The sequence below is a fragment of the Sander vitreus genome, chromosome 8 (assembly GCF_031162955.1).
Source record: "Sander vitreus isolate 19-12246 chromosome 8, sanVit1, whole genome shotgun sequence".
NCBI lineage: Eukaryota > Metazoa > Chordata > Actinopteri > Perciformes > Percidae > Sander > Sander vitreus.
Window position 1 is genome coordinate 17,566,688 of NC_135862.1, and position 22,893 is coordinate 17,589,580.

The following is a 22,893-nucleotide window of genomic DNA, read 5'->3' on the forward strand; positions in this document are numbered from 1 at the left end:
GGAGTTCCAGGGACCCTGCTGCTGATACACATGGAGACCTGTGCCAACATAAACCCCAGAGGCTCTGAGCTGCTGCATCAGTGGAGAGCCCGTCCCCTCAGCACCGAATACCTGGACATGGTTCCTGCTGGAAGTTAAACAGACTAGTCGCCATTTAGTGAAAACCTTTTAGAGAGAATGCCACGCATGAGTGATGCATATCTGTGACAGCTGAGACTTTAGCCTGTAGCAGTGGAGTGGTTTATATTAAGGGAGGCCTGCATATACGCTGCACTCAGAGTAGAAGTCTGTCATTCTTGATTGTTTAGCTGTGTGACAACCATTCGACTAGTTTCTTTACTGTGACATTGTTATCTGTTTGTCTCAGCTTTTTCTGCAGGATAGTTTACTGTGAAGAGGAAACAACAGCAGAAAGAAAATTAAATATAAATATAACCAACTTCCAATTCACTGGTACTTCCAAAACTCAGGCATGTGCAAAGGTGCATGTATGTGTGTCCACTTCCTTTTTTACATGCCCTGTGCACACAAGTATGAAGTGAAAATAAAACGTAATTTTCACTAAATGTTTGATAGAATTATGAGAGCCGTTTTCATTGTAATGCTAAAAAAAATCTAAATAGATCTAACAACATTATTATTTATAAGTCAAAGGCAACATCAATTTGCTATTTTAGAGAACAAATTGAAATGTTTCACTAAATTCTTTGAAAAACGTAAAATGTACAAATTAAGATCAACTGACAAAGAGCTTAGGTGTTTCTGCTGGTTTGTGTCAATCACACATTGATAATGATATTGATATGCAGATACATAATGCAGACAAAAGCTATCTAAAAATAAAATCGACTGAAATAAACTGCAGCATTGAGCGCGAAAACACGAGGATAAAATGAAACTTCTCCTCATATTAAAAAGCCGCAAAGGAAGTTGGGGTCGCAGCGCATTATATATTAGAAATAGCTTTAACGGGAGAAATGTAGTAATAAACCAATAAAGAATATAGACCAAAGTCTCGTTAACGAATACCTGCACAGCGAGAGAGAACCAGACTACACGGAAGAGACTGCACATGCACTGGGCCTAAACCAGTCAACTGTTTTTGTTTGTTTTTAACAACAATTTTAAAATGTGAACTCCTGACAGCAAGAAACGTATTGGATGCTAAAAGAGTATTGCTTTAGGGAAAGTGGAAAAAAACACAGCTTGTGATTTTCATCGTTTCATTTGTATCTTTTTTTTTAAGAAATGTTATTCTCCTCTTGGGTGAAGTTGGACTGCGAGTCATAATAAATGAGTTAATTACGCCGGAAAATAAGAGAGAGAGAGAGAGAGAGAGAGAGAGAGAGAGAGAGAGAGAGAGAGAGAGAGAGAGAGAGAGAGAGAGAGAAGGGCGGAGTGAAATTTCAGTGTTCAATCTGAATTAATCTGACAGCCGCAGTTCAAACAAGAAATATTTCCATAGGCCTATATTGCCATATAATTCAGGCATATACATTTTTATAGGCTTACTAATAATATGTTCGGTCCTCAATTATTAACTTATAAACTCTACTTAATATTTCGTTGTACACTAATCAAACATTTCTGTTGTGTCACATTTAATATGATGGATTTTTTTCTTAATTTACTTTACTAACACCTACAAATATCGATATTGGCTTAAAGAGAAAAAAAATGAAGGACGTGATCTGAGATAATTTATCCAATTTAACTACCAGCCCGCATAAAGGCCTCTTGTCTCCTTAAAGTAGCCTAAGCTTTAATTCAGATTTGTATAGCCTAGGAAAGGCAAGGAATTGCTGGCGCAGCGTCGTTTTACAAAATTGTGAAAGCGAACGAGGCCAAGTATTTTAATGAGCATCATAGGCTTAATGGTTTATAATTAATTGAATATTAAGAAGTAGCAAATTCTCAAATTGCAGGGTTGAAAGTTGTTTGCAGCGATTGGCTCTAATTCTCCATCATTATAAGTGGATATATCCGCACTGACAGACTGACTTCTCACATAACGTCCTGGTCAAACGGTTAAGGAGGTTTGCTTTAAGCCAAATTACCGGCTTAATCCTTTCATTTACACTTCATTTTAAGGTCTTCTTTAAGACACGTTAATAACAAAGTGTGGCTCCTGTGACAGAGATGGAAACAACGCTTTTTTTTAAAATGCTTTAAAGTTTGATATAGCCTAAAAAAAAGTCAGATGTTAGGGTCTTCAGTCATGTAACAGCAGGAATCAAAGCCGACATATTCATCCTCTAATTACATTAATGTCATGTGTTGTCCCCCGCGTGTTTACCAAAAAAGCTTTTCCCCTTCTGAGCTTGACCTCCCATTTCTGCAGGCTGCATAATAGCGCAGGCTGGAGCTGGTTGGGCCTACTTCAGATGTGTGTGGAGCCTGAAGGTCGGAGTGCTGCGTGTGTGTGTGTGTGTGTGTGTGTGTGTGTGTGTGTGTGTGTGTCACAGATAGGCTACTGAGGCGGCATTAGCTTGAGCAAGGCATTTCTTCTTACCCCGACAAACCTTCAGGGGGCTTTTAGCATTTGTTCAGTCTGCAGTCTCTGGAAAACATCTGATTCATTTTTTTAACCAGTCCCAGATGCGGCAGCGTGAGAGTGTATGCATGAGCGCGTCAGTGTGAGTTTGTCAGTGCATGAGAATTTGGGGAGAATATCTGCTGTCTAAAGAAGGGGAGGGAAAGAAGAAGCGTGTGGATTTTTTTTTTTAATATTACTTTTTAGGTATGAACGCAGCGTGCGTCTCATACTGCGATATGACATCGATGGATTCATATTATAGCACGTCTACTGCGCAAGGTAGGGACCAGGCGAACCCCTTCAGGACTTTCCCGACTACTGAAACCAAATACAGCCCCACGTTCATTCCGGGTAAAGGACAGGCTTACGGAGAGAAGTCCCGGAGTCCTTTCCAGCCGGAGTGCCAGTCATTGGATGGCGCTGAGGAGGGCACCTTCAACAAATACCAGCTCTTCATGCAGCGACCGACCTGCAAAACTCCGCCCGAAGGCAACAAGCTGCACCCGGACAGCGGACACAATGGGACGCTCATTCCCTGCTATGGTGAGTGCACATAGCCTATAAGAGAGGCACAAAGTGAGACTATATGAGGCATTGAGTTTAACGGAAATGCATGAAAAAAAAGAGGATATTGGCAAGCAATAATGGAAATTAACTGTAGTGTGTAATAAACCTTATAGTCAGTAACATGTGTGAGCGCAGAGCAGAGAAAAGGAGATGGTAAACCCATGACTCCCATCAGAAATCCATTTTTTAACTGAACAAAACTGTGTCTAAAAGAAATTATTATTTAATGTAACAATTTTTTTTTTTTTTTTTTATCAAAGTGGGCAACTGTGAGCTAAGACGAGATATAACAGAATTCCTTGCATACCTTAAAAGCCTAAAACCATTAGAAATTCAGATAACATTTGCATGCAATAAGTGCTGGGAGAACTGAATTTAACCATTTATTGACAAAATAACCCCCTGAATGAATTTGAAATATTGCAGGGAAAGACTCCCTGCAAGAGCTATAGTAATGTAGCGTTACATATAGAAATGTATTTCTTATATGAAGGTGTGTGCTTAGACTGAGAGGCGAAGAAGGTATTTAAAACTGTTTTTGAATGGATGTTTGCCCTTTTGTATTTACCTTATGACGTTTCTATCCACATCACTAAGTTTATAATTTCTACCGGAAGCCGCAGCATCACTGTCACTGATCTCACTGGCCTATACAACTGCAGTGTGCTATTGACTAGCCTACAGAAAGTCAAACTCTCTTTACCACTGACAAATATAGGCATACATGAATTATTTTAATACTTAAATATGAACTACTAACAGCCGAGGCACGCGCGCACAAACTTAAAGTCCAAGCGCTATGTGGTAGCTTAAAATGAAGAAATAAATATTTCAACTGGACTATACGGTATGTATCACGTAGTCCATTATGTTTTTTTCATTTTTTTATTTATAGCACTAGTGATTTTTTAACGGGAATAACTGATAACAAAACTGGCGCAACTATTAAAGGGAATATAGCCTACATTCATCCAGCTGCAGTTATAGGCCGAGACCTCACAATTTGTCGACTATAATACAACAGTCAATGACGAAATTAAACATTTAGAGACTGCTTGGACGTCCTTACAAACATTTAAAACGAATGATTTACAGCTTCCGACAATTCGTTGCACTACAAATGTATCGTTTGAAGAAAACGACCCATTTTACTATCCCTTTTATGAGACGTGGGGGCTTAAAATAAAAATAGAATCTCTCTTATTGAGCAGACGAAGTGGACTCGGTGTGACAACAGGTCCACGCGAGAGAGCCGATAGCCTAAAAAAAAGAATCTATTAGCCTACGTGTAAATAATTAAGTTTGCATATATGCATATGGTAATTATACAATATATTATATATCCCACTAGAAAAACTACATTAAAAATAATACTTTGGTTATCAGCGTAGACTCCTTGGCGCCTATATATTTCAAATCCAGATGTTTATCATGATGCGGATATTACAGAAGAAAACATCCGTTATGATCGTGGCTGAAATTTGAATTTGTTTAAAACTTATATATGCAGTAAACCAAACTTTAGACATTTTAATCTGTGATTCGTGCTGGAAACTAGATCCAGTCACTAGGAGAAAAACTGTTCAGAAAAAAGACTAAACAATGGCAAACATGTTAATACAGTAAATGCTTAATTATATGGAAGTAAATGTAAAAATTAGTTGTAACAAGTTAAATGGAACTGCCCTAATGCTCAGTGGGACCAACTATGGCCTGCAAAATAAGTATTTTATTTGCGCAGTAGCCAGTACCACACTTTGCCAAAATACATCCACAAAATGCACAGTAATCTGTTTTCATGAGTCACTCCTTACTTTAAGCTGAACTGTCACTTTTTTCTGGAGTTTGGGAGCAATGTCTCCACACAGATTGGAGCCCCCCTGCACTGTAGTGAATTGATTTGGCAAGTGCATTGACAGAACCATTTAAACAACATCATTAAATGCAACATGCCTCCCTCAAGGAGAGCTCTGCAATGTTATAATTGAAAATGTTGCAGCCAGATGAAGGCATCATGGCCCTGGAGAGGATGCTTTTGGCTTTTGCCAAAGCCTAAGGCGTCAACAGGCTTATGCTGTTATGTGTGGTCCTAAATGGGAGATATGTTGCTCAATGATGACTCTTTATCTCCATCATGATGACAAAAGTCATGTCATACCCGAAGGGAGTTTTCTGTGTGGCAACTTCAGCTACAGTACAACACAACTGTAATACTGTTTACATGTCAACCTAACATTTTTTATTAGTGTCATTCTAAGGATGTTACATGCAAAACTGTGTTTGGGTACACCAAAATACACCAAAAAAGGAGAATAAAATGTGTAGATATAGGCTATGCTAAAATAACTGATATGTTAATATTTACATTTAATAACACAAATAAGAGAAGCAAAAGAAAAGATGTGGATTAATTGTGTTAAATCTGATGGGAAAAGAATTCAGGAATATGCTGCATGATATTCACACCTCTTTTCACACTTTTAATTTATACAAACAAATTATTTCTTTACTTTTCTCCAATGCCAGTAAGTAGGATTCAGCTGTGGTAAAACAATATACAAATGTAAGAGCTTTTGTAAAATTCATATTCAGATATTCTTGTACATTTTTACTGTTTAATCTCTAAAGTTTTGCAAGGTACCGGTTGTTTTGTGTGGATGAAAATCCTACGTAGTCACAACCAGATTTTTAAATTATATTAATCTGTCTCTGGAGGAGTGAATGAACATATTTCTGCACAGTAGTGGCGAGGGGTGGTGGGTTTGTTTCCCTGGGCCAATGTTAATCAGTGAGACTGTCCCACAGCGAGAACAGGGATGGAGCCGTCTACCTGCACACACAGCGATGACTGAAATAAAACCCCTGGAGCTGATCGAGTGCTGAGGAATGCAGGTCAGCACTGCAGGAGAGGTCTGCATTAATCCAAGGCAGATGTGCATTACTGGCTCCTATAGTTATTATTCATACTCCCCAAACATCAGATTTCCAAAGCTACAGAGAGTCCCTGAAATGACAAAGTGGGACTGGTTTACATAACCCTGTCTCAACAATACTGTGTAGAAATAAGCAACGAGTCAGAAATGGACATCGAGATTGGGTAATGATTTGAAGGGCTTGGGAGAAATGAGAGGGTTTCTGGGAAAGCTGCACACGTGTGGGAATGACTGTTTACATGCACGCACTTTACTAAACTCTATGGCTTTGAGATGCATTGCATATATGAGATTTCAGCCTTGATACAGATTGCTTGCTGCCATAGAGAAACCATAACATTTTGTAAAAACAAACTTATGATAAAAATACTATCACACTCTCTTTAGACATTTGAGGGAACGTAAGTGAAACTAAGGCTGAATGTGAAATGTAGAAATCATTGTGTTTATAGGCCTGTAGTTGATACTGAGGTTGATGTACAGTAGTGTTTGTAGGAACACTGGTGCTCACTAAAATTGTTTATGACTCATCCTCTTTGTCTTTTCAGAAAATGACAGTTTAAAGCAAATTAAACATTTATAACATACAGCTTTGTCAATCTTTGTACTTTCAAACCACCCCTCCTCCCTTCAGCAGGATATTGAAGCATCCTGTGATATGAAAAACATTTTTCTCTGTGTATAAAAACCAAAACAAGACCCCCCAAAAAAAGTCCTGGCAGCGTTTTAAAACCCTCTTGTCAAAATATAGTACTCTAAGTACATGTTAAAAGGCTCGGGGAAGTGATGTCACAGGATATGCATGTACTGATGACTAACACATTGTGTCCATTTTAACAGTAAGCCTGAATGACACCTGTGATCGTGCAGGCGTGTGTCTGTGAAGCAGAATAAATTAGAATATAGAATGAGAATGCTTGAAAGGATGAATTCATGGCTTGTTAAAATGTAATGGCTTGTATAAATGTGTGACGCAGGAGGTAAAGCAGCAGCAATCTGCCTGCCATTGAAAGAAAAAACATTCAACTCTGAGTGTTTTGTTTCGTGAGGCGTTATTTTACTGAGAGCTCTGTTAAAACTCCTCTTATCGCCACTCATATTTTTTGTCATGCTGTTGTGTAGCTAACACAGCATGGGTTGGCCTTTTACTTTGAGCCACCTGGGGAAGCTAACTCCCCACCGTCTACCTGAGAAACGCACACAGGCCAGATTAAAGAGATGCGTTGGAAACTTTAACCAGCTGGTGCACGTTTTGATCTGTGCCTTTCATGTTGAGGCTGGCGCTGTGTCTTTACCTTGACTTCCTTGATTCTTATCATTGGATTAATCTAACCTCTATAGGAATTCTTGAATAATGTAAACATCCAGCCCCACAGTACTATGTTTTGGTCAAAAGAGGGACATAACACATCACAAAATGTTCACTCAAGAAAGCCAACTATGACAGACTAACAATGGAAACTACCGGGCAACGCAAAAGTAGGAATGATCACTTCGGGTCCGTGAGTAACAAGTTCTTGTTCTCTTTCTGAGTTTGCTTTCAGCAGATAAACAAGCCAAATGAGCTGTGTCTGATATATATTTTTAATAAAAGCCAGGCCTGGAAAGTAACCCAAATCCTCATCGAGTGACACTGCCTGCACCACAAACTTTCTTTATGCTTTTCTATGATTTCAAAGAGGCAAAATACCAGGACCAAGACAGGATTCCAATATGATCTCTAGACAGTATAAATGTGGTCGTGGAATGAATTCATGACTACTGGAAGACAGGGAGAGGCTAACGGATTGATTACATGATCTATAATCACATGTGATTTCAATTCCTCATTTTAATTCCTTGTCTGCTTTTAACTTCATGTTTATCACCAACTCTAAACTTACTTGTAATTTTGATAATACAGAACACAATCACAGCAATGAAAAGATTAGTCTGACAAATTATTTCATCATGACCTTGAGAGGTTAATGCTTTAACTATCGACTGCTGTATGTCATTAGGTTGAATATGCACTTTTTTTATTATGGCACATGCATTTAAGCTGCAAATACTTCAAAACTCTCCTTTTAAAATGAAATATTTTTACCAAAATACACTTTTCAAGAAGCTCCACAAGTAGTTTTCCCTTAAGAAAAAAATGTGTGTACTTCCACCATTATTTCCTGCATTTCAACAAAACCCTTAAAATCTCAAACAATTTTTGAGCTCTTTGATATGAGACAGTGACAGCCACAGCCCAAGGTATTATTACTGTATGACAGTAGTGAGGTCATGATCGTGTCAATTTATCAGGAGCTGAGGCTGAACAGAAAGAGTTTTTGGTTTCCCAGGGAATCTGCATTCCTGCATGAGCCGCTGGCATAGCTCTCTCCTCAGGAACATCTGGGAGCCTCCCTTTCACTGAGGAAACAACAGTCAACATCAGGTCTTAGCCTCTGCTGCGGGAAAAATAATCCAGCCCAAAGCATGTCTGTGAACCAGCAATGAATGTAAAATGAATAGCTACCAAAGCCAGTAGAATATTTGACTTTATCTGGTCCATATAAGGTGTGATGAGTGGAGAGCCATTGTGGCAGACAGCTTTGAGTGTTTTGAGAGAACATTTTGGAGCACTCTGTTTAAAAGCATTCCCTTCCCTATTTAGTGTTTGGTCATTAACCCTTCCCCAGGTTACTAATTTATAGTGTTTCTTTTATTTGGCTTCACTTGACCCTCCCTGTCCCATTCCATAAAAACTGAGAGGGTGCCCTGTTGCTTTACAACCAGTTAAATTACACTTTGATGTTTTCTCTCTGTTTTCAGCAGTGATTAAATTGCTGACCCTAGTAAACATCTGACCTTGGCTAACTGAAGAGGTCTGCAGCTTGTCACAGAGTAACTCTGGCAAATTGCAGGATCAACTGGTCATATTGGCTGCATTTATATATACACGTTGATGAATCCTGAAATGAGCAGTCAAAAACACATTCCTCTAAATGCCCCCCCCAAAAAACTGGAGCCAACACAGTGGAATCTTGGCTCGCAAAAGAAAGTGTGAGATGGCAATGTTCTCCAGAACAGCGTGCAGAAAAGACAGCTCAGCATGCGGGAATACTGGAAGATGTTTGTGGCAAAGGACTCTGTGTTGTTGAGTTTGGAGTAGACCGAGAAATATGTTTATAAGAGCAGATTTTAGTTCTAGTTCATTGTGGTGATATAAATCTGTATAAGGCTGGAAACCTTAAAAGGACATTTTGGGAAATTCGCTTATTAAATTTTCTTGCTTAGAGAAGACCGATACCACTCTCATGTCTATTTATGAAGCTACCACCACTAGCTGCTGAGCATAGCAGAGACTGGAAACAGCTGTCCAAAGGTAACAAAATCCACCCACCAGCACCTTTAAAACTGACTAATTAAAAAGTTGTGTCTCATCTGTTTAATCTGTACTAAAAAAAATAAAAATAAATGTCAACTCATCATTTTACGGGGGGTTATGTGCCACTATTTCTAGGTCAGCACCAGTAACTAGGTTACCTGGAGCCTTTGCTGGTTGCCAACTGGTCCCAGTCAATCAATAGTCACATAACCCCTGTACTTTAAAATGGTGAATCGTCAGCTCTTTATGCTAAGGTAAGCACCTGCTCAAGGTAGCTTCACATTTACCATACAGACATGAATATTATTCTCATCTAACTCTCAGTATGAAAACAAATAACTGTAATTGTATTACTGCAAAACAAAACATGCAAGAATGAAATCCCCCTTTCAATACCATGGATATAGTGCCACACGGCCAGCCATGCCAAAACACTTATTTATGAACTTCAATATGCAATGAAAAATAATCTCAAAATGAAATACCACAACGTGGTGTTAACATATAACACAGTGCTTTCAAGCCAGACAGCGGAGTTCACTTTGCAGCGAAAACAAAATAGGCCTAGGTACTTTCACCCAGGAAACGCTTGTTCCTCAGGAGTGTTTTAACCACCATCTTTTTTCTAAACTCATCGTTTTTGTGCCTAAACTTACCAGTCATCGCCACATGATGCTAACTTTTTTGGGTAAACTCAACTTCCATGGCTGCTGAAAGGGCCGCCATCTGGCGATGCCTGTAGCAGGCTCGCAGTCACCTATTGGCGGCTAAACAACTGCTGCTGGTAGCCGGCATCCCGGAGCTCTGTAGAGGCAAAATACAACCAGCAACTGCAGCTCGGATTTTATCGTTCTATGGCACAATGTGTTCACGTTACAGCGCTTTACTAAGGGTTTAAAATACTTCTATTTTAGGTATATAATATATGGTCTATTGGTGAAGCATTGATCACTTTGAGGGGGGGATACATTTAGTCTCCACTGGGGATTAAAATAATTCAGCAGAGGCAGAGATATATAGATCAGAAAGGGGGAAATCCCCTGCATCCCCCCTGGCAAATGGCACCATGTGTATAAGACTGAGAACTTTAACATTTTCACCCACTATCCCACCATCTTCCCATCCCCTCATCTGTGTGCCCAGCTGCACACTTTGCCTTACAGGATGTATACCTTGCTCAGGGGCATAACTGCATTTTCTTCAACAGATGCAAATACCAAGCAGGAACCTAGAGTTGACCTGTCTTACTTCCTAACATTGCAGCCATGCTCCTGCCCAGGGGTAGAAAGAAAATATTGCACAGTGCATACGCATTAGAGGCCAGTGCAGGGGTAGGTGATGTCAGAACATCTGCCTGCGCGGAGACTGTAAGAGGGTCTGACAGGTGGGCCACAGCGATATGAGGTCATGAACTCCAGCTGGGCGAGCTGTGTTGTTCCATTAGTGTCTCTGTCGGGGTAGGTCTGAGCCAGAGAGCAGGGGAGGGCTGCAGCAGTATCAAGAGGATGGCTATTGACATCTCATTTAGGGACACACTAGCCAAAAGCGTGCTAAGCCATGAAAATAAACATGCATATTGCAGACGGCCACCGCCTCGCTTCATCACTCTAAAACTATTCAGTCATCTTACTAACCACTAAAACACTTGGCTCAGAGAGTCACCAGTGCCACAAGGTGTCAACTCTCTTTCCCTCATTGCTCTGGGTTTCCGAGAATTACAGGAGGCCATTACTGACATTATTCATAACAAAAATGCAAAGTGACAAAGTAAAATGTGTTAATCATCCTAAACACGATCTAACTCAGAGACAAATGTTGTTGGACTAAAGAAATCCTGGTGTTGCACAAGACTTACAGGTCTAGTTATGTGGAGGAGACCATTATGAGCTGGTTTCAGACCAATACATGGTGGGGCTCCCCTTGCCCAGTCGCAGGAAAGGCAAACACAGAGGCTGACAGAACACACTGTTCTTACTGGCCCGCAACCAGAGCCCTTCAGCTTATTTATTCACACAGCTGTTTGTTTATTGAAGGAGAAGGGACAGCTTTCTTCATCTCCTAAAAGGAAACAAAAAAGCTAGCAAGCGCTGACAGGAACAGAGCGGGGTCTGTCACAAAATGGACGCTCTCGAAATTGAAGGTGACAAACACAATGTTGTTTACATCTTAGGGGCAAGGCTGCAGGTCAAACGTGGCCGTACACAAGGCCCGCCATACACGGCTCGAGATGGAGCAGGTTTTGAGTGGCTTCGGGTTTCAGGTGGCATGATTGAGAGATGTGAGGGAGAGGGCTTCAAGGGTTGTGTCACAGGTCACGCCAATGTGTAGTGACATAGCTTTCAAACAGAAAGACATTTCTTCTCTTATTGCAAACAGACAAGGCCTTTGAACCTTAAAATAAAACATTACAGAGGTGATGTAAGCTGAAAGTAAATGTCATTTCATGTGGATGTTGTAACGTGATGATGAGCAGATGAACTCCCTGACTTGAACCTGAGGCACCAATTTTATTCAGCCACATTTTAAAGAAAGTATTGTTCTGCTGAATATTGTAAAGTAGTAACTATAATTATAGGACTATTATTGACAACATGTGGCACCCTTTTTTCAGCACTAAAATGGTCAGGAAGTTGATTATAATCATTTCTTTTAAAATGATATTAAAGTAAGAAAATTATTTTGTATTATATGTAAAGCCACAGTTAAGTAAACTGTTATGGTTATTTTCATGCTTCATATGAAAATCGTAAGAACGGCGCACTTCAACCAAAACCAAAATTGATCAAATGTTTTTTTTATGAGAACCACAGTGTAACATCTAAACTTTAAAATGTGTTTTATGTTTTTTTTCAGAACAGTACCATCAGAATTAAAGGGACTCTTCCCCACAATGCAAATGGTCTTTTAAACTCCACACCTTCAGTGTGTAATGCAGGCTTTCTGTTAAAAAAGGCGTGAGTCCAAGAGGAGACATTTTTTTCAAACTTTGGTCCCTCCAGAGCCACAGAAAAAGAAATGAAATCATATATTAATTGTATTAACTGTTTTCGCTGGCCGAGTAGTACTGTGACAAGTAAACTAAGGCCGGCTACACACTGGTGCGTCGCGTGAGCCTGTCAGCTGCGTGGCGTGTCCATTTATATTTCGGCTCCCATGTTAACAGGTTAGAGCTTACACACTACCTGCGTCAGCACCCTGCATGCTAGGAATAGAACTGCCGCCTATTTTTCACGCGACACGCAAGCGTGTTGGAAGCGTTTCCAGGCAAAATAGAATAGGAAAAGATGTTTATATGTAATTTTGACACAAATACATATTAATAAATGACATGTTGATGTTTGAAAGTGTCTAGGTTTTGATATAAATGCAGATATAAATGTAATAAAAAAATAAATAAAAAGATTTTCTATAATATTGCACCTGTCAATACAGAACGAAATATTCTGTAGCCTATTTTGCCGTCAATACTGCTGACGTTGTCTTTGCTGTAATCAAATCAGTATATATATTTATGTTTAACATGGTATTTCATTTTATCAATGGGAAACATACATGTGTACAGACAAGGCTAGCAGCAGCAGTGCCGCGTCAGACACGTTTCTGGTGTGTAAAGACAAAGAAAAATCCACGCAGCTGCCACGCAACAGAAATGCCACGCTCACGCCACGCAGGCAGTGTGTAGCCGGCCTAAAATTCATGTGTCAAATTGGTGAAGTGCCCCTTTAAAAGGACAAAATACGATTGATCGTAATCCTTCACACTGTGTCGTTCTTAATCTACTTACAGGAAAAGACAACAACGGCCTGACAGATTCTGAGCTGACCCAGAGTGTCGACTCTTCCGGGATGGAAGGCAGCTATCTGAACCTAAAGGCGCCCGGCGAGAAGGGGCTGAGCGAGCGGCCGGGCTCTGACCTCTCCAGCCCTCTGGACAAAAGTGAGGCCGAGAGCAACAAAGGCAAGAAGAGACGCAATCGCACCACCTTCACCAGCTACCAGCTGGAGGAGCTGGAGAAGGTTTTCCAGAAGACACACTACCCAGATGTTTATGCCCGCGAGCAGCTGGCACTGAGGACAGACCTGACAGAGGCTCGTGTACAGGTAAGGATGGGGGAATAACACCAGGTTACACGTGAAAAACTAAAAGTCATCTGATTTCTTCCTTGGCTTCAATCAAAATTACTACGGCCACTGGAGGGCTTTGTCACTTCAGTGTAAACATACATGTTGTTTTGGGGCACTTGCTGAACAGTGAATGCTGCCGTTCCTTCTCCATAAGCCGTGTTGAATAACTGCAGTCCTTAAGGTTTGCGTGCTAATAATCACTCGGGGAAATGACAGAGAGAGCTGGGAGAGTTAAGACTGGCATGTTGACAAAGATTGTTCGGAGTAGCAGACAGCGAGGCCTATTGTTCCCCATCTCTCTTTCTGCCTGCCAGTTTTAGATCAGAGTGGGATGGGTGGGACTAAGGGAATACTCTGCTCTTAGCTCAGACTCTGCAGAAGGGTCAGAGGCCAAGGGTTTCTCCCCAGCACTACCATGTTCAAACTACTTCTCCGCACAACTCCGGAGGCAGGGAGGGAAAACACATGGAGAAAAAAAAGAGTCATCAAAGCTATTTGGCAAGGATATAAAAAACACTTTGAGATGCCACTTTCAATTTCCACGCATGGTCCAAGACATAGTCAGGGACAGAGAACCTGGCCTAGTCCTTGTGGTGGTACAGTAAAATAAGTACATTCATGCTGCGTTCACACAGACCCATCTATTCCCCAGATGAATATAATTAACTTTCTCATCTGACAAGCACACAGCAGACTCTGTTGAGTCACTGTGAGGTTTGACCCATACTTCTAAAATCAGACCCTAAATATGTATGCAATCAAGACTAAATCCCACAATTTTAACTGAAGGTCTATCAAGACAAAGTCCAGGGATATCCAATTGTTGAATATCAAGGGGCACTCGAAGCTTGGCAAGCAATCGGAGAATCCTTTTCATCTCCGCAACAACAGCCATTGAAAACCAGAGTACAGATGTTTTCTACCAAAATGCCAATGTCAAGGTCCTACAGTTTCATCCTCAGTTTGATGATGAATGTCTTCATAAAGTCCGGCTGCAGTTTTCCATAATCACATCTGTGACTTCTGCTGCCATTAGTTTATTTAGTACAATTAGCTCTGAACCTCAGACTTGAACTTCACCACACTGCCTACATTTTATGGAGAGGGAGGCTGTGTGTGAGTGACTGCTGAGGCAGTCTATCAATCGCCGTGGTCCTGGATGACAGAGATGAGGTGAGACGGCTGGACTTCAAAGCTGCTTTTGGAAGTTGTGCACTCTGCCCTCCCTCTCTCCCTCTTCCTCTCTCTCTCTCCGCCTGCTGGCTCTGGAGCATAAATAAAGCTCTTTAATGGCTCTGTAAGCTGCCTTTTGCTGTCAACGTCTTTAGCAATTACTGTATCACCGCCAAGCACTTTGAGCTCAGAGAGCTCTGAGCCACCTTCCTTGCAGATGTCTGCTAGATAAAATAAAGAAATTTTAGGCTTCATATATAGGACGGGTCATTGTGGATAATTATGAGAAATAATACAAATGATTTGTGTTAATTGAAATTCTGCTCGTGCAAAAACACCACTGGCTTCCCTTTCCAACAAACTTAGAAGTTGGGGAATAAGAGACATGGAGCCGCAAAGGACACATCTGACTTCATAATGTTCCCCGAATGATCTCCCTGCCAAACTATTTGGCTTGGGTCTCCTTCCTACTGCCGTTCAAAGGCAAAGCTACGTAGAGCAAACCCTCTGTGAAACATGACACACTCAGTACCCAGAAGCCAAGACAAGGGGCATATATGTGCTCAGACATTGTTTGCTTGTTTATAAAAGGCTCTAGTAAGTGTATGAGAGTGTCCAGGTTAAAAGAATGCATTTGTTAGTGACTGACTTTGAATTTTGTATATAACATGGTATGTTAATGCGTGTGATTTGCGTGTACACATACAAATGTGTGTGCGCGCTTAGTCCGCCGCTCTCGTCTGCATGCATTCGAAAGGTCAAAGAGGTTAGCTGCGGAAAGCCAAGGGCTTAGGCGTCAGGAAATTAAACATGAAATGAAAACAAGCTCCAGTTTGAACATTCTCCCATCTCACTTTCCAATATCCCCACTTCCCCTCGCTGACTTAAAAGGGAGGAGGGAGGAGAGAGACATGGAGAGAAGGGTCGGCGGTAAGGGGGGGGGGGGGTTTGCTGGAGTGGGAGAGAAGAGGCTGAGCTTCAACAGAGGGGTAGGAGGACGACAAAGAGATTAAAAGTAGAGGAGTAAAGTTGGGTTATCTTGATCCATCAACAAATAAATTGACAGCTCTGTAAATGATAAAATTTTATATTTTGAAAAGGAGCGTGGAGCTTTGAAATACTTGTACGACATTAACCTTAGCCCCAGTTGTGCCTCATGTATTACCATTACATTTGAGTCACAGAGCTAAGCATCTGATTTTCCTTCAAATAAATTCCTGGTGATCTTTTAAAAACCAAGAAGGTCGTTTAACAACACTAACCGCGGTGCTGAAAGTATTCCCAGAATCTTAAGACTTCTAACCATCTGAATGAAAACATATTGCATCAGCTGCACAATAAAAAAATATTTGACCCGTTTCCTGAAACTGTGAGAGTATTTCCTAATCCAGAAAATCCGAAATGACTTCTTTACTCTTTTTGTAAAACAAGCAAAATAGTGGCGCATTATATTGTATGAAAATATTGGAAAGAAACATCATAAAAACCAATATAATATATAAGACATTTTAATTTGAGTTTTAATTTGTGTTCATGTTGCACAAATTGAGCAAGGCTACTATTTTTGTTTTGATTAAGAAAAAAAGGCGTTATTTGGGAAACAGGTTAAAAATGTATTTATCGTGCAGCAGACCAAATATTCCTTAATCCAGATGGTTAGAAAAGTCTTTGAGGATTGCTTTTGTTGGTTAATGCTTTTTCAGATTTAAGTGTGCGTTTATTATTTAGGAAAATCAGATGCTTAACTCTCTGTCTGTAATAATACGTAATAGGCTAAACCTAACCTCTGACAAATCAAACCGTGCCATAACTTTAAAACTAAAACTATAAGCGAGTTTTACGCTTATAAGTCCAATCAGGGCCTTTTGTGTTGAGGATCATATTTGGAAACCTGGGATGTTATGAGCTCACATAACCAAAGAAGAACCAAAGGAAAGACATGACAAACCCTAAACAATAATAGACCCCAAATCCTCAGGGGGAGCATTACATAGACTCAGAGCCCCCCTCCAAACATATGATATAATTCAAAGGGCAACAACCCCTCACCTTGACACTAAGGTTCAGCCACAACCTCAGATATCAGTTTACCACTTTGCAAGGGTGAGCTGTCCTCTAAACTCGCCAGCTGACCCGAAGAATGTTGGAGTCAGAAGACATTTCTTTACGTCACCTTCTCACAAAAACACAGTCAACGGCTATATGTGCCACAAGAGGCCATATATGGTTTTCTCTTTGAAAATGAGCCAGCTAGTTGTTTTATCCAGTCAGAAAATATATTTGTGTTCATGTTGCAGTGCTGCTTATAGTTGGTCTCATTTCATTTGATAAAAATTCACTCCTGCTCCATAAGAAATACTCAATATGGGATCATATCTTTGTGGGACACTACTCATGTTTGTCACTAAACTCTAGTGTTTAAGTTTATTGAGAGAAATGGTGAGAGAGGGACATCAGGGGGGATTTGAGGAGGTTGACTGAGGGGAAATTGCATGTCAGGGATTGTGAAAACCACAAGCTGATTGGGCTGGGAATCAACCCACAATCCAAGTTCAAACCCGTGAGTCGAGGCAGGATCACTCTCTCTTTTCTCTTTGAAGAAGTCTCCCTTTCCCTCTTGGGAGAATAAGATTCAGACAACCAACAAATGCATACAAATAAACATGTGGAGACATCCAGTACCCCCCTTTGCTCCTCTATTCTCCTGCATAGAGATGTGAGAAGACTTTGTAGAAAAAAGCTGAGCAAAAGTTACAACTGATTATATTTAGGAACTGCAGATATGCATGGTTAGGAAAGGAGAAAATTTGGAGAAATTAATGGCTTATGTTTTATTAAAATGAATGTAATAATATTATCATTGTCTTAATTTAAATTATTGAAGTACATTAAATCATATTATTTGATTGATGATTTTAGTCTGACTTTATCTCCACATTAAATGATTATTGTACACGTAAGTTATATCTGGGCTACATAAAATATAGCGTGCTAGGACTGAAACTAACCAATTATTTCATTATTAAATATTCTGGCAGTTACTTTCTCGATTATTAAAAAAAACAAAATCGCTTAATCTATAAAAATAGCCACAGAATCCACAGAGCCCAAGGTGACATAAATAAATGTCTTGTTTCGCCTGACCAACAATCTAAAACCCAAAGATATTTAAGTAACTATGATAAAAACAAGCAAAAGCATCAAATGATCCAACACGTCCTCGTACCTAAACGACAGAATTGGTCCATTGTCGAGACTCCCAAAACGACATATATATGATCCGATCGCCAATCTGCACAAGCAGTGCATTCATGTTGGAGGCTACGTACAGTAGGTGTCCAAATAGCTCATATTTAACCGATTATAAAGCAATGTAACATTCTTAGCACAACTTAAAACAAAAGAAATGGCATTAGAGGGGTTAAATCTATCAGCAATATCAATGAGCCAAGTAAATTTTGTTTATATAGCCCAAAATCACAAAACAGTAAATTTGCCTCAAAAGGATTTGCACTCTGTATAACATATGACACCCTCTATATTTACACCCTCGATTTGGATAATGAAAAAGTCCCCCATTAACAAGGAAAAATTAGGAAGAAATATCAGGAAGAACAGAGGAGGAATTATTCTTCCAGGACAGACATACAATAGATGTTGTATATGCAGACATAAATTACCATAGGTAGAAATGATTACATTACACAGCGTTGACAGTGAATACCAAGATTGCAGTAGAAATATTTCAGGAAATTTCTCTCAGGATACAAATTTAACTTTTTTGCTCATAACAATCATTGCCTTTAGCCCTTCAGTCCTGCTTCCTCTAGTTTCACAGCTACAGTAGGGAGAAGTCAGCTATGTACCCTGCACTTGGTCTGTCAGCAGGTACTGAAAGTACAACCTTTTGCAGAGTAGCAACCTACTTCATAAGCCACATCCAACACTTACCAATTCCAAAGACGGACAAAGAAAAACATGTACTTGGTCAAAAGTTGAACTTTTGTTTCATGGATTATACAGAGGGATTCCCCACTGTATCCCACTGTGCCGACATGTGGGGGAGAGCACACCTCTCTCAGAGTGATTTATGAATGGCTACAGGCCCAGATGTGGATCTGTCGACGCTGGCAGCCTGAAGGGAGGCAGACGCCTGTGTATCAAAGGGAGGAGCTGATTCGTGCAGCACCAGGGGAGACTCACCATTTTCACATCAATAGCTCCGTGTGGATGGCACTTTAAAGACACGTCAAGTCTTAAAACCTGGGCCTGGACTTTCATGTGCTGCAGAATTTATTTGCTTCACAATCTTCATTTTATGTGGTTCAGTTACTTTGTCTTGCTAAGGGGAGAGGATGACCTTTGTTTTTTGCAAAAGAAAGTACTTGGGTTGGCACGTGATAGGAGATCTATGAGAGCTGCGTTTAAAATTATGTTTTATTTGGTAATGGCTGGTCTGTGTTTTCCTGATGGATTGTTTTCTTTGCAGGTGTGGTTCCAGAATCGCAGAGCCAAGTGGAGGAAGAGGGAGCGTTATGGCCAGATGCAACAGGTCCGGACACACTTCTCAACTGCTTACGAGCTGCCTCTACTGACTCGGCCCGAGAACTATGCACAGGTAAAGGAAAATAAGTGGTAGTCGACTCATTGAATATTACTAAACACAGGTACTTGATATGGTGATCTGAGATATCACAAATCATAAATGGTTATGAGTAAGGTTTGTTACCTGGAAACCTGCAATACCTGATTTTTCTAACCATAAGGGAGCAGCAGAAACAAGTTGCGAACACAACATTGACATATCATATGGCAAACTTTGTTCGTTGCTTATTTACACACCCAGCAGATACGGAGCAACATTATCATTCATTTGGAGTCATGTTTGGTCTCTACCAATTTGTGAGGTAAATAGCTGGCTATCTTAAGCTGCTAAATGCTCCACTATGTCCACCAGCTCGACGCTAACTATGTCTGTCTGCTGTTTGGTGCTGAGCAGGTAGTGTACAGAGGGTTTTTAAGAGCTTTTTTTTGCTGAAAACAGCTGCCTGCTGCGGCCAAAAACAACACAATATGAGAGCAGCAAGAGTGAATCAAAACAGTAAAGTTGAGGGCCGGACAGCTAAACAATGATCTGAAACTCGCTATAATGCTCCATAAATGGGGGAGCTGCAGGTTAAGGAGCTGATTCTCTGTAGGTTCATCACTACTAGCGACCTCTTTCAAATCATCATTTGATTTTGTTATTTAAAAAAAAATATCAATTCTAGCCACTTTAATTTATAATCCCTGCTCTTCTCCTCCAGATCCAGAACCCTTCGTGGATTGGGAGTAGCAGTGGAGCATCTCCAGTGCCGGGTTGCGTTGTGCCTTGTGACTCCGTCCCCTCCTGCATGCCGCCTCACCCTCACGGTCCCGGAGGAGTCTCTGACTTCCTGGGTGTGCCTAGTCCAGGGAGCAGCCACATGGGACAGACACATATGGGCAGCCTTTTTGGGGGTCCTGGGATGGGCGGGGGAATCAATGGCTATGATCTCAATCTTGATCCAGACCGCAAGTCTTCCAGCATAGCTGCGCTGCGTATGAAGGCCAAGGAACACAGTGCAGCCATCTCTTGGGCTACATGATGTCTCAGCCCAGTTCCACCCTGCCCCCTATGGCCCTCTTCTCTGGAGCAGCCATCAGTGAGCGCTGTGTGTGTATGTGTAGGGGGGGGGGGGGTGTTTCCTGAGAGCACTAATGATAACACAGGCCAAATGAACAGGGAGAGACTGTGGAGATTACAGAGGCCATTACAGCGGCCAACGCAACCAAGATAACAACTGTGGCTGTGACAATCAGCAGATGCTGAAAGTGAGAGAAATACAGAGGTGTGACTCAGAAGAAGATGTTACTGAGATGTGTTCATTCTTGATTCCTTGATCTCTCAGGTCTCATTGAAATATCGGGGTTTAGTCTATAATTCATGATAGTAATAGGTTTCAGAATAATAAGAAAAAAAATATGGTTTACAAAATAGTATCATAGAATACAAGAATTCAGTGCCAAAGCAACCATATCATATAGTATTTTAATTTACAGAAGTAAGCTTGATTCTCGTTTTAATTCCGTTAGCTTATTTTTTTATACCACCCATCCTAACCCACTCATTTTGTTTGTGTCAGTTTAGACTTGTCTCTCATATACATGAGTTCAATTGCATATCTGGACATTCAGTATTTGCATTTTAAAAGTCATTTTAAAAACAAGGCCAAGCTTGGATGAATACCAAGTGCTGAGAGTTTCTTTTCTGTCACTTGCCATTGCAAACTCTCCTTTAAAGCAAAAAATAATTGGTTATAAAAGAAAAACATTAAATTTGTCGAAGCCTGCGGTGGATAGTTTATGTCCCTGCTAAGAAGGACAGAGGTTGAATGCAATAAGTGAACAGTCTAATTGAGCAGACATGGCCTGTGCCAATTATTCTGGGAGGAGGGCAGGCATTGGATTGGCAGCAATTTCAAACCAACGTGTCATTTCCTCTCTCAGGGGTGCCTCCACAGGTTCCCCTGCTAGGCTCAGGCCTCAGATTACAGGAAACACTGTCTCCACTGGCAGACAAGGCGAAGAAATGCACAGCAGCAGCCTTCAACACCAACTAGCCACGCCAACTTCAATCAGCAACCAACAGGAATAGACACACTTAATTAGCATCAAAGTGAGCTGTCCGGCCCTGCAAACACCGCAGTATATCACAGTGTACACGGTGAGGACATTACTGCACACACAGTTCCACAAGTTGTTATAATCAATTCATCGTTAGATGTGGGCTCAGCAGAGATGACTCTTGGATTTGTAGCTCGCTCACAGAATCTGTCACATGCCAGAGACTGCAGGCCAAATCAGTGGCTCCAATCGTCCCGAAGAGCACTCCATCACGTTTAGGTAATGTGATGACTTTAGAGCTGGACTGCAGGAATGTGGTGAATATGTCCCGTGATTGCAGGGGTGTCTCTGTGTGTTATCCCGTCGGAATAAGCTTGTCACCAGGGCTGGGCTGCAGGCTGAGGCTAGAGACAGGCTTCATTAGTCTTTTGGCTGATCTCTCTATGACGCCCGCTGGGCTACATACCGTATCTGCTTTCTTTCCCCGGTAAGGATAATGGCAAGAGAGTCCGTTTCTGCTCCTCATAGCTGGTTGATCATTGTAAGATATGAGTGCCCAATCCAGCCCTCCGACTTGAGAGAAGGACTGCAATTAACGACTATTTTCAGTATTGATTAGATCGATTGGTCGATCAATTGCTTGGTCTGTAAAATGCCAGAAAATTGTGGAAAAATTCTCAAAATCAATTAAAGACCCAAATATGACGTCGTCGTGTCTTGTTTTGTTGCCCCAAACCCCCAAAATATTCAGTTTACTATCCATATGATAAAGAAAAGCAGCAAAGTGTAAGTCTGGAACCAGAGAATATTTGCCATTTTTGCTTGAAAATGTATTTAAAATTATTATGAATATAGTTGTTGATTTAATTTTCTGTCTCCATTTAATAAAGGAAAACATATTTTGAATTCACTATAGACTTTGTTGGATGTGAGGACTAAATGTCAGAAAATTATCTTAAAAATTTCAAGATAAAAGCAGGATGTGGTCACAAAATATATTGCATGACTACATGTGACAGAATTCCTACTTTGTCGAGTTGAGTTTGTCTTCTCGCTGGTCCTCCCTCAGTTAACTCCTTTGCAGCTCCGTCCATGTTGATACTACTGAAATAAAGCAATTGAAATCCATAGTTATAATGTTGTATTGTGTGAATGTGCTTGTACATTGTTTTGCTTATTTGTCAAATAATGGACCTCCAGAGATAAACCAGTAAAAAGTATTGCAGTAATATTGCCAAAAACTGTAAAATTATGTTTTGTGTGTTATTTTGGACTTTTAAGTTGAAATTTCTTTCTAATTGTCTTATGGCTTTAAGCAGCATTTTGTATATTAATCAAGTATTTCTACTTTTGATTCTGACTTTATATAATGTACCATTGCAATAAGTTATTGCACTTAGTGTTGGAGAAGCTTTTTTTATTTTTGACTTCCACTGGGACAGTGGTCTCTTTGCTAAAACCAGAGGTGTGTGGTTTTGTGTCCCAACAGTTGAGAACTGTCTCCTAAGTCTGTTTATATTTAGCAGCATGAACAGCATCACATCTGTTAAGGCTTTT

The 22,893-nt window shown here is 40.5% G+C and overlaps 1 protein-coding gene across 1 annotated transcript; it reads left to right on the top strand.

Annotated features, from left to right (window-relative positions):
* Positions 1-2,541: 2,541 nt before the first annotated feature.
* alx4b (ALX homeobox 4b) lies at positions 2,542-20,333 on the top strand. The gene is made up of 4 exons (XM_078256089.1): positions 2,542-3,079; positions 13,181-13,494; positions 19,181-19,309; positions 19,998-20,333. Exons 1-4 carry the CDS (start codon positions 2,743-2,745, stop codon positions 20,316-20,318), a joined length of 1,101 nt encoding a protein of 366 aa, XP_078112215.1. The 5' UTR covers positions 2,542-2,742; the 3' UTR covers positions 20,319-20,333.
* The last annotated feature ends 2,560 nt before the right edge of the window (positions 20,334-22,893 follow it).

Bases quoted from the DNA above. Each gene is read 5' to 3' on its own strand.
- alx4b (XM_078256089.1), top strand. From the start codon at position 2,743: ATGAACGCAGCGTGCGTCTCATACTGCGATATGACATCGATGGATTCA. The intron at 3,080-13,180 runs GTGAGTGCACAT...ATCTACTTACAG, and splicing joins GACGCTCATTCCCTGCTATG to GAAAAGACAACAACGGCCTG. The intron at 19,310-19,997 runs GTAAAGGAAAAT...CTTCTCCTCCAG, and splicing joins GGCCCGAGAACTATGCACAG to ATCCAGAACCCTTCGTGGAT.